The sequence below is a fragment of the Alligator sinensis genome, unplaced genomic scaffold (genome assembly GCF_000455745.1).
Source record: "Alligator sinensis unplaced genomic scaffold, ASM45574v1 scaffold611_2, whole genome shotgun sequence".
NCBI lineage: Eukaryota > Metazoa > Chordata > Crocodylia > Alligatoridae > Alligator > Alligator sinensis.
In genome coordinates this window covers 179,337-190,979 of record NW_005841869.1, presented here as the reverse complement: position 1 = coordinate 190,979, position 11,643 = coordinate 179,337, and the positions used below count along the sequence as shown (strand labels likewise).

Below are 11,643 nucleotides of genomic sequence, written 5' to 3'. Positions count from 1 at the left end.
GCCGGCCATTATCCCGGCGAGCTGATGTCTGTTTTTCCAAAAGGAGTGTCGGCCGGTAAACAGAGCCGCTCACAAAACAGGCCCCGCAGAGGGAACGGGACGGGACCCAGATGGGCCGCGGCGTGTTTTCTGAAACAACGCTGCGCCAGACCAGGAGCTGAATGGGCGGCGGGCAGCCGCTCGCCAATGACTTGACTTCTCCCTTGGTTCAGGCACCTTGCCCAAAAGGGGACGGATCCACGCAGCCCATCCTCCCGCTTCCGAGAGCTCCTTCGAGTTTCCTTGTCTAAGGCTGGGTTGGGCCGAGCCAACAAGGGATGGGACCGGGCAGTCTGCAGGGAGTCCTGGTCACACCAACCAGGGGATGCCTCGGTGCTTTGCTGGTACCCTCAGTGGGCGTAAGCTCCAAGAAAGTTGGCATAGCCTCACTGATTTATGCCAGGGGAGGACCCAACCCTCTGTGTGCTGGGCACGGGAGAGATTTAAAGGGCACTAGCGGCTGTTAGTTTAGGGACTGCGAAGAAAATGCAGCGAGGAGGCTGCAGCCTTACCTGAGTATGGCAGCAGGCAGTTGCATGTGTAGCCGGCAACGTCATCGATGCAGGTGCCCTGGTTCAGGCAGGGGTTGGAGGCACACTCGTTGATGTTGGTCTGGCAGTTGGGCCCTGCGTTGCAAAAACCAAGCAGGCGTGAGTGCATGAGCAGACCCCTGGACGGACGTTCCCTCTGCGGAAGGGGGGTAGCACGATGGGGAGCTACAGAGGCCGCGTAGGTGGTGGCCGTGACGCGCAGAAAGGTCAGACCCCGTCACAGCCTCCTGGGAAATGCTCGCTTCGCATAAGAGGCAAAACACCTACTGCTGCTGCCAGTGGTCCCTTCGCCTCAAGCTGTGCAGACCCCTTTTACCACTGAAAGTCCCAGGTGAGATCCCACCTTATGACCCATGCACCAGTGACCCACGTGCCACCACCTCTCCTGCAGCCGCTGTTCCACAAACCCAGGCATGGAAATGTTCAGTCACAGTGCTCACCCACGCCCTGTGCCACAGGGATCGAGAGCTGCGGCTTTCCCCGAGTTTAGCCCTTACCACTGAAGCCCTCCCGGCAGGTACAAATGTAGCCACTGGTCATGTCCTTGCAGGTGCCTCCATTCATGCAGGGATTGGATTCACACTCGTTGTTGTTAATGTCGCAATTGGTCCCGCTCCAGCCCGGGTCGCAATCGCACCTGTAGCTTTGGGAAGAAATCAAGGTGTAAAGCACTGCAGCCAGCTCTCAGCTTCCTCCCACACCTGGCTCAGCCTTCCTTTGTCTTTCTTTACGTAGCAAAATTAAGGTGCATGTAAGCAGACTCCAGAGTTTTTTGCTAGCACTAGATGATTTGGCAGCTAGAGAACTGGAGCCCCGGACGAAAGAAGCCCGTTAATAAAACTGCATCAATTAACGGACCAGTATTAACAAGAGCAACCAATCGCTGCTTGGGCACATTTTATTGGTGCAAGAAAGGTGCAAGGTGCAACAGCCTTTCCCATCCCAAAACCCCGGCTGGAACTGGGTTTAAGGATGCAAACGAAAGTGCCTTTGCCCAGTTTACCCAAACCATGCTGGCTGTGGGATTGCTTGGCAGTGTTTGCTCAGGACAAGCCAGGGACTTCAACAGCAGTTAGCTCTTGCATCAGAAAGGGAATCTGGTCACCAAGTCAGATGTGGAAGCCAAGGCCTGGGGGTAGCTTCACATCAAGACTTGGGTGTGTTGCCAGAGCTAAGCTGGGGCCTGAAAAATGGAACAACAATGTGATTCAGGGATTTCCTGAGGCACTAGCAGAGCTATGTGAGCAAAGACAAGTCAGCACCAGCTTGTCCTTTCTCTTACACAGATGTTGGTTCTCAACCTCGACAGACTCAAGGCCCTCCTCGGAAAATGCCAGCCCTTATCTTTCACTGGTTTCTGGACTAGGGAAAACACTGGAGCAATTCTTCTGTTGCAAAGGCCACAGCAGATCAGAACGCTTCTGACACTATGGAATCCTGTTCGAAATCCCTGGGTTTATCTTGTGGATCACGTGTAGGTGTTTGCACACCCAGGAGTATGCCACCCTTAAAAGGATTATGCGGCACCCCTAGCTGAGAATCACTGCTCTAGCCCTCCGTGGAGCCATCGGTCCCTCACCCGAATGGGTGATTAACATTCAAACAGCTTCAGTAAAGAACTCCAAGGGCCCTTTGCAGACATACCCGTTAAGTCCATCATTGCATTTCCCATGGATGCAGGGGTTGCTGTTACACTCGTTCACTTCCGACAGGCACTTGGGGTCATGGTACCCTTCGGGGCAGATGCAGGTGAAGCCATTGATGCTGTCCTTACAGGTCCCGCCATTGTGGCAGGGGTTGCTGGCGCACTCATCAATGTTAATGTTGCACATTCGCCCTGGAAAGAGTAAGTTTAGTATAAAGCATCACCGTCTTGAGCCATGATGGCATCCTGGGAGCAGTGTCATGTCGGGGGCACAGGGTGTGCAAGCACAACCCCCCTGGCTGCAATGGAAACTGCGCCTGCCTGGAAGAGTTTGACGGAGCGGGTCGAGTCTCCCAGGCACACTGTGTGCACCTGCAAGGCAATGATCACCCTCTTCGCTTACTCAGATTCACCTGCAGGGAGAGGAGGCATCTTGCAAACTCCCCTGGCTGCAGGAAGCAGAAATGAAGGGGAGCCATCTCAGCCTGTAACTCTACCTGCCGCGGCCTGATGAAAAGGCCCTATTCAAACCCTTGGGCAGGCAGCAGGACAAAGGGGCTCTGCAATGCTGCAGGTGAGCAGGGAGCCAGCCGGGGTCTGCTCATATCAAAGGACGCACGCATTTTCCAGGGGCGATCAAACAAACCAGTTCGAGGAGGCTGCAACCTGATACCCATGGGACCAACGGGAGCTGGAGCCCCATCAACAGCACGCAGTTCCCTCTTTCTAAGTCCCCCACTGCAGCAACCGGGAGTCCTGGCCTCCGCGGCCAAACGTGAAAGCTGCAGAGATTAGCGAGGGAGAATGCTGCGCCGCGCTCCTTCTCAAGAGCTTCCCGTGCACGTAGTGCCTGACATGCGAGGCACTGATGGTGCTGAGCACCTGCCCCTGGGAAGCCCACTCCCTTCATCCTCATCAGGTCCATGGAAAACAAGGCATCCCTTTGGGAAAGTCTTTCTCCAGCACCAGGCACCTGCTTCTCTTGAGGAACAAGGCTCAGCACTTGAAAGTCCCCTGATGAATGTTTCCCTGTTAAGACTGATCTCCTACCCGCAGGATGCTCTCAGAGATGGGGACTCTCCTTTTACTGCATGTGCATGCGTGCTATTGAGGGCAGTGGGGCCAGGACCCTTATGGAGGCTAGGCCCAGCCATAAGAGAAATACTAATCATTTTGTCCCGTCTTCCCCATCCCCGCCTGGCTGTGTGCTGTCAGCAAAGAGCCTGAATATGATTCCCAGACCCACCAGCCTCTGGCCTGAGCTGGCACTGGCACTGTTTATGTGACACCTCTCCTGCAGTGGCCGAAGCCAGGCCTCACCTGTGTAGCCAGGCTTGCAGGTGCACTCGTAGCTGTTAATCTTGTCTATGCACTTGCCGTAGTCGCAGGGGTTGCTAGCACAGTCGTCCAGGTTGATTTCGCAGTTGGGGCCTGAGGAAGGAGGAAATGGCACTGGAAGTTATGAGGCTGCCGGGCTCATGATAAGCTGGGAATGGGCTGGCATTGCCTGTATGCCTCCCCAATTTCTCTGCCTCCCCCATTTTCAATACACCCAGGTGAGACCCTGGTGCTGAAAGAGATCGTCACGGGGCGAGGAAAGCTAGCCATCTCCAAAGGAAACCCCCAGGCTGTTTCCACCACATGCCAGACCCCTGGAGATGGGCCCCAACCCACAGCCAGGCAGTCAGGGCCCTGCCAGCCCCTGTTCACTGCCCATGCAGAGTCTTCCATGGGTGATCCCCTCACCCGTGGTGCCTTTGAGGCACAGGCAGTTGTAGGCGTTGTTCCGGTCCTGGCAGGTGCCCCCGTTCTTGCAGGGCTGGCTCAGACACTCGTTGATGTTCACGTCACAGCGATGGCCTGTGTATCCTGGCTGGCAGAGGCAGGTGAAGGCAGCGATGCCATCCCGGCAGGTCCCATAGTGGCAGGGGTCGGGGTTGCACTCATCGATGTCGACTTCGCAGTGGGTGCCAGTGAATCCTGGTGGGGAGAGCAACTGGGGTTTAGCACGCGCTGCTCCCCATTGCGGGGAGCTATGCGATCCCTCCCTAGCAGGCTCATAAATGCCTGTGGCCCCTCTCCTGAGGCCCTGGCATGGCATGGTAGAGGGTAGGAGATGAGGAGAGTCTGAGCCTCGCTTTTCTTCCATCTACCCAACTTCCCAGGCTGCCTCAGAGCCACCCCTCTGCAAGCTGAGCCTGCGTACGTGGAACAGGCTCTGCACACGTAGTCGATCAGACGGGTCTGCGGGGAGCTGGCTGGGGAGGTGGCATCCTTGCCAGCTGCACCTGGACATAGCTGGGATGGGAGCCAAGCTGAGGAAGCGGTTTGCTCCTCTATGCACTCTCTGCCCCTCTAGGTACCTATCTGCCCCCTCCGTGTAGTGCCCGGGCACCTCACATCCTTTAGGGCACTCATCTTTGTGGCAGCCTTGGACAGGAGGGCAGTGGCCTCATCCCTCGTACAAGTTTGGGGACATCTTATCCTCAGTGGAAGGCCCCGGTAGAAGACCTTGCAGGTGGGGGCCCAGGGTAGCACTCGCAGCCAGAGAAAGCAGCGCGGAGAGCTCCCATCCATCCTTGCGAGCGCCCCCCTCTCCCCGGCCAGGCTCCCCCAACGTCAGCTGGAGCGCGAGCCCGGAGGAGTCAATGGGGCCTGGCGGGAGAATGCAGCCAGCGCGCGGAGAACAAAAGCCGCTCCCTGGCGCTCCAACTGAAGCCGCTTTCAGAGCCAGGACGGCTGTGCTTTGTCCCGGCGAGGCACAATGACGGGCATTAAGCTCGCTCCATGCGGGAGCCGGCCCCTGCACCCGCCAGCCTGCCTCCCAGCGGCACTCGTCACGGGATCCGACGGGGAGGAGGGGGCCGCGCGCACCCCAGGAGAATAGCGCGCCCCTGCTCCACTCCCAGGAGCCCCGGGGGTGGGGAGCGGAGCACAAAGTACAGCTTTGACGACCCTCCATGAAACCCACATAGCAGCTTTTCATCGGGGCTTGGCATTCACAGGACACTAATTAGAGGCCATTCAGCTGGAAGGTTTCTGGCGGGAGCTGCTCCACAAAAGAGCCAGTGTGCGCCACTGGGGCGCCTGTCATCATTTTGTCCAGCCGCTCCTCCAAGCTCACTCGTCGGGCCCGCGGTGCCCGCGCCTTGCTTCCAGCACAGCGGCTGCTTTATGTCCCGGCTCCTGTCGCACCCAGAGGCGGGGGTGTTAGCGAGCGGGAGAGCAGAGGCCCCGAGCAACTGCTTTCGGACGGGCTGGACTCTGGCTGCATTACCAGGGCCATGCTGGGATCGGTGCCCTATAGCGCCAGGCCCTGCACAGGCACAAGGGACCAGAGCAGTCTGGGCCACACTGAGCTGATCGCCTGAACATGAGCTGCTACAAGGCTGGAGAGAAAGCCAAGTCCATCCCAGGGCTGCTAGACCCTTGGACCAAGTGTGTCAAACCCCTTTGCACCCATCAAGGGCTGGGCTTGGGGCTGTGAAACACGGGGGCAGAATTCCCCATGGTGAACTGGACCGGTCCCATGGGATTTGAGGCAATGGGCGATGGGTCCAGGGTCTTTCCCAGAGTCACAAGGCCAGGAAGGAGACCAAGGAGTCTCTTCCCAGCCTCCTTCCCATGGGCAACACCGCCAGGCCCTCGCCACCACGGCCGCCTCTCACCTTCGGTGCACTCGCAGGTGTAGGTGTTGGGCCCGTCCACACACTTAGCCCCGTTTCTGCAGGGCGTGCTGGCACACTCATCGATGTCATACTGGCACAGGTGCCCATTGAAGCCTGGGGGAGGATAAGACAAGAGAGAGGGGTCATTTGCACCATGCTGATGGGTTGGGTGGGATACAGAGAGGCCAAAGCCCGCACGAGCACTAGGTGCAGGTCAGACAGCCCGGATGGACACAGGGCTCCTCCAGCCTCGGCATCAGCCCATCTCAGAGGTGAAGCTCCCGAGGACCCAGCCCGGGTGTGGACGAGAGCTCCCGAGGTGCAGGGGGTGGTGGGAGCGTGCCCCGCCAGGCCGGCGGGCGTGCGAGTCCGGCTCCACGGGCAGTTCTGGGGGACGCCCCTCGACTTTCCTGACGATCAAAGTCTGTCTCAAGCCCGGAGCCGGGGCTGCAATCCCACATTTTCCACCCCAGGCTGCGGGTTCCCATAGAGACGCTGCGCGGGGAGGTGAATGGGGGGCTGTGACCCAGCATTGAGAACATCTTATTTACATCTCTAGAGGAGCAAAGCCTCTGAACTTCAAAACTTCCTTTCACAGATTAGCCGGCTCCCCATTCTCCGCTCTCCCCCGTGACTTTGACACCTCATTCAAACCCGCTGCAGGCCCAGCTCCCTGCCCCCCACCAAATGGGGCCTTTTCAAGTGCAAAGTTGGGGAGGGGGTATTAATCCTCATGCACTCTCCTTCTCCCTCACTGAGAGCTGGAAGGGCCTCAAATGGCTGGACCGCGATTCCCTTTCCCATCCCCACAGCCCTACGCTGGCAGCAGGAGTGAGACGAAGGGTGCTCAGCTGGGGGTTGCTGGCAGGGAGCCCCCGTGCCCCTTCTTTCAGCTGGATCTGCCACGCAGAAGGCCTGACTTCTTCACTAGGACAGAGGCAGGCTGATAGTCCTCACAACTCATGGGCACGGCTATGCCCACATCAGGGTCCACCTGCCTCTAAAGGAGATCCGCCTCACAGCATGGGGGCTATGACACACAGGAGAATGGTTCCAAGTCCACCCACACACATCCACACTCGGTAGATCCACATTCAGTAGATCATCCACCTTCGTCAGATCACCCACATCCACATTCGGTAGATTTAGGGGTTCCCTGCAAGGCAGGGAGCAAAGGACATATGGGGCTCCTTTATGTCCTTTGCTCCCTGCCTTGCAGGGAACCCCTAAATCTACTGAAGTCTCCCCAGAACGAGCTATCAGGATGACTGGGGGGATTTCTAGGTGGGAGAGACTTCCTTGGTGCTTCTTCTCCCCCCCATAACACATCCTGAGTGCAGGGAGAGAGAGGCAGCATGCTCCTTTGGCCCCCGCTATGTTTGAGTGAGTGGGCTGGCACCGCCAAAGCTGGAGGCTTTGAATGAAAGGAGAGCCCTCCCCCCCGCCCCACTCCGGAGAGCTGCCCTGCCCTGCGGCGCCTGGATCCGTCCGCCCGGCGCTGCCTCCGGCAGGGGATTACTTCCAGCTTTGCTCCCACTACAAAGGCTGCTGCCGGCGGCAAAGCGATCGATCCCCGTACCTGTGGGGCACTCGCAGTGGAACTCGTTGATCTTGTCGATGCAGTTCCCGTTGTGCTGGCAGGGGCCGCTGGCGCACTCATCCGTGTTGATCTCGCAGTAGATGCCCTCGTACCCTGCGAGCGACAGACCCATGGCCCCTCTTAGAGTCTGCAGGGCCACAGCCCGGGGGTGGAGGGGAGACCACTCAGCTGCGCCAGGCCTGGGGTCGGCTCGCGGTGCTGATGGGCTGGGTGGAGGGAGAGCAGCCCGCTCTGCTGCAAGGTATGCACCTACTGCTCCCCTAGCAGAGCAGGGTCAGAGTGGACTTGACCCCATGCCCGCTGGGAGAGGGGATGGCTGATGGGGTGAGGGAGAGGCCTTCTCTATGGGCCAGTTAGCTCATCTTTGCATTTAGCTCCCTCCCTGGAAGCAGCTGGCTTTGGCCATTTTCCCACAGGCCCTGGACTAAAGGGTTTCCCGGTCTGATCCTTGCTGGCTGCACACCCTGGGCCCTTCCCAGTTCCCCTGTCCCTGCCGTGCTCCCAGGCCCATGCCATCTCCATGCAAGGTTTCTTTACTGAATGCAAAACCAGTGCCGGAGGGCAAGCTGCTTCTGAGTTTCATCTGTCAACAAACCAGCGGCAGGACAGGCCAGCCAGCTCCGCATGGGCCTGCTGAGGTCCCTCACCTGCCAACGGCCTTTGGATCAGACCCTCAGGGCCCAACCAGTTCACCTGGGTTGGGGCAGGACTGGCCTTCGAGGCTGGTTCTCAGGTTTAGCTATGCAACCCCAGCTGGAGGGGGGACCAGCACCCAGCCAGGACGGCTGCTGTGAAAGCCTCAACTAGCCACAGCCCCTAGACCCCATCAAACCACTGATGGCAAGTTTGAAAACATGTGGATTGCGGTGCCAAGGCATCCTCACTGCTAAGCCATGGCCCCGATTCCACACTTGAACTTGAATGCACGGACTTGCCCAGACCAAAGCTCCAGAGGCAACGGCAGGGTCTTGGCTTAGGGGAGAGAACAAGGCTGGCCCAGGTGCCCACCTGGCATGCAGATGCACTGGAACTCGCCGATCTGATCCAGGCAGGTGGCATCGTTCTGGCAGGGGTTGGAGAGGCACTCGTTGACATCGATCTCGCAGCGGGGGCCCGAGTACCCCTGGAGACACTGGCACTGGAAGGAGCCCTGCGTGTTGATGCATTTCCCAGCGTGCTCACAGGGGTTGGCTCCTACCAATAAGAAACACCTTGGATAAAAGCGTCTAGGATGCTTGCAACTGTGAGGTCTAGGATCTCCAGCTACATTGTGTGATGCCCTCCCCACCCCCGTGCCAGTCTCAGCTGCCCAGCAGCCCATGCACATACCCAGGGAGCACTCGTCCACGTCCTGGTTGCAGGCCGGACCCATGTAGCCGGAGGGGCAGGTGCAGATGGCTTTGCCGTTGACAGGGTTGGTGTCACAGTTGGAGCCCTCATTGCAGGGGTTGCTGATACAGGCATCGTCCAGATGGCACAGCAAGCCTGCAGAGTACAGCACATCAGCATCTCAGGACAGACCCACGTGTGCCCCAGGCTCAGGTGCAAGCATTGTGGCAGTGCCCAGAGGCCGGCTCAGCACCCAGGCCCTGCTGTGCATGGCATGGGACATATCCCTGCCCAAAGAGCTACAGTTTAAATAGAAGGGAATGGATAAAGGGTGGGAGGGGAAACTGAGGAAACCCAATGTCACCCAGGCCAAGCCAGGGAGAAGAACCCAGGTGTCCCAGGACCTTCCTGCTCTGTCTGGCTGCAGACAGAGGGTCAAATTCTTCCCTGAGGGAACCCCCCTGCCTCCAGCAGACCTATCCCAGAGCTCAGGATTATAGAGCAGTGGTCAGCCGCCCGAGCTGGCCCTCACCTGTGCGGCCGTGCGGGCACTCGCAGTAGAAGGAGGCCACGCGGTCATGACACGTGGCACCCTGGAAGCAAGCAGCCATGGCACAGTCGTCGATGTTCTCGCTGCAGTCCTCGCCAGTCCAGCCATTGACGCAGACGCAGTTGTAGCCACCGTGGTTGTTGTGGCAGGTGCCCCCGTTCTGGCAGGCATTCGGCATCAGCTGGCACTCGTCCACATCCTCAGTGCAGTACTGGCCTGCGGGGCAGGGATGGTGGCACACCGGTGAGGCCTGACATATTAACATGGGGCACCCCACTCATGTGCTCCTGGGCAGATGCTGGGCATCCTCCAGTGGGGTCAGGAAGGATTCTTCCTGCCCCCCGTGACATGGGCAGCCTGCCCAGAGACAAGGCAAGGGGCCTTTCCCCACCCTCTGCAGCATGGCTGGAGGCAGGAGATGACTCAAAATCTGACCTAGGTGGATTGCTGGGTGGATTTGTTCCCTTTCCAGCTCATGAAAATGCTGCCATGTGTCTCAGCTGGAGCCAAGTCAGTCTCCTGCTGCCCAGACTCTGTGCTTGCCCCTACCCCCACCCAGGCCTGCATGCTCTCCGTATCCCAGCGGTACCTGTCCACTCGGGAGGGCACTGGCAGTTGTAGGTATTGACTCCATCCACGCAGGTACCACCATTCTTGCAGTTGTTCCCAGGGCAGTCGTCGATGTTCTCCTCGCAGTTCTGCCCGGCGAAGCCTGGAGGAGGAAAGGAGGCATCTAAACCAGCCGGCCTCGCGATGCAGCAGTGCTGGCTGCTACATGCGATCTCCGGCTGCACAAGGAGTGCGTGGGGCTGTTTGCAGGCTCACGCCTTAAGATACACATCGGTTGCCCCTGACCAAGGGGAATCGGGTTGGATACAGGGTTTGGGGTCAGCTCCATCCAGCAACGTGCCCTACTCCACTATAAACACTTTGCCATAAGCTGCTACTTGGCTCTGCTCTGGGGCATGCGGCTTCTCACGGAGCCCGTATATCAAATGGGGACCTAATGGCATTACCGTGGCTTGAGACCCATCAAGATCAGGCCTACCCTGCGTGACTTCAGCCTACCTATTCAATCGGGGCCGGTCACCACCTGATGGCTGTGGCTCAGCCCGGTTCGGGGAAGCCGCAGGTGCAAGGGTCAGTGCCAGGCCCTGCTCTGCCCCGGTGCTCCAGAGGCACCAGCCTCGAGAGAGAGCACCCAGCTAACGATTCATCTAGTGCAATAACGAACATGCAAACCTCGTGGTGCAGGTGCCAGCGAGCTGCCCCGGGGCAGGCCGGCCGCTGCAGTTACTGATTAACGTGCGCAGCCCGTCAGAGCTTCTCTCCCCGGCTTTGAAGAAAGCCGCTGCATTTCATCTTTGCCCCGGCTGCCTTCGCAGGCTTACTGATGAGAAGCAGGTTCATTGCAACAAAGCGCACACGCTCTCACTAACCGCGGGCATTAGCCAAGCTGCAGCCCCCAGGGCCACAGGATGAGCCCTTCCATGAGCCAGGCCTGCCTGGCAGAGGTGCCCCAGCTCCTATCCGTTTGGCTGGGGCTGATGAAACAGGACTCGATCCCGGAGATGCTTAAACTGAGGTGTGCACCGGCCTGACTCCAGCCTTAGGCTGAGGCTCTTCTCTTCTGCATCCCCTTCATCCAACGGCAGAACCCATGCAAGCGGTTCTGACCTCTCCGTGCTCCCGGGGATGCACAGATCCTAGGGGTGGACCTGTCTGGCAGTCACCTTCCCCCCAGTGCCCGAACGTTTTCAGCAGGTGCTTGTCCTTGTTAGGAGGTGAAGTACGATATTGACTGTAAACAGCCTGCAGCACAGCCAGGGCTGCAGGGAGCTGGGGCCAGACTGAAGCTGCACTCTGCAGGTGCAGGAAGATCCTGCCTCCGGTTTGCACTCAAACAGGTTTCCCTAAACCGGCGTGCTGAGTCAGCAGTGGCTTGTGCCAAGCGCTGTATTTTAACTAGGTGGCCACTGGCTTAAACCTGCCACAACCAGCTGCACAACCTAACTGGGACTCACTGGGTATCCAAAAGGCTGCTCTGCACAGGCAAGGAGGCTGGAGAACAGGTCAGGCTAGGGATGTCCGAGCTTCAGAGGAGGATAGGGCCAGAGGCCAGTCTCCTGCATGTGTTGCGCTAATACTCGGCTTCATTTCATTGTGCCAGCAAAGACCCCGGCCACAGCCCCCAGACAGCCGTGCTTTGCTTTCCTTGCTGCTGCTTCATCCAGGCAAGTACTCTTCAAGGGGCAGGCTTT

At 58.7% G+C, this 11,643-nt stretch overlaps 1 protein-coding gene across 1 annotated transcript in view; it reads right to left on the bottom strand.

Annotated features, from left to right (window-relative positions):
- NOTCH1 (notch 1) overlaps positions 1–11,643 on the bottom strand; it is a 61,834-nt gene that overhangs the window by 15,738 nt on the left and 34,453 nt on the right. Inside the window, exons 5-15 of the mRNA XM_006016864.3 lie at positions 9,972–10,094; positions 9,365–9,598; positions 8,833–8,988; positions 8,512–8,697; positions 7,483–7,596; positions 5,904–6,017; positions 3,982–4,215; positions 3,556–3,666; positions 2,235–2,427; positions 1,088–1,233; positions 552–665 (exon numbers count right to left, since the gene is read on the bottom strand). Coding sequence (XP_006016926.3) covers positions 552–665; positions 1,088–1,233; positions 2,235–2,427; positions 3,556–3,666; positions 3,982–4,215; positions 5,904–6,017; positions 7,483–7,596; positions 8,512–8,697; positions 8,833–8,988; positions 9,365–9,598; positions 9,972–10,094 — 1,725 coding nt within the window. The remainder of the gene's footprint in view (positions 1–551; positions 666–1,087; positions 1,234–2,234; positions 2,428–3,555; positions 3,667–3,981; positions 4,216–5,903; positions 6,018–7,482; positions 7,597–8,511; positions 8,698–8,832; positions 8,989–9,364; positions 9,599–9,971; positions 10,095–11,643) is intronic.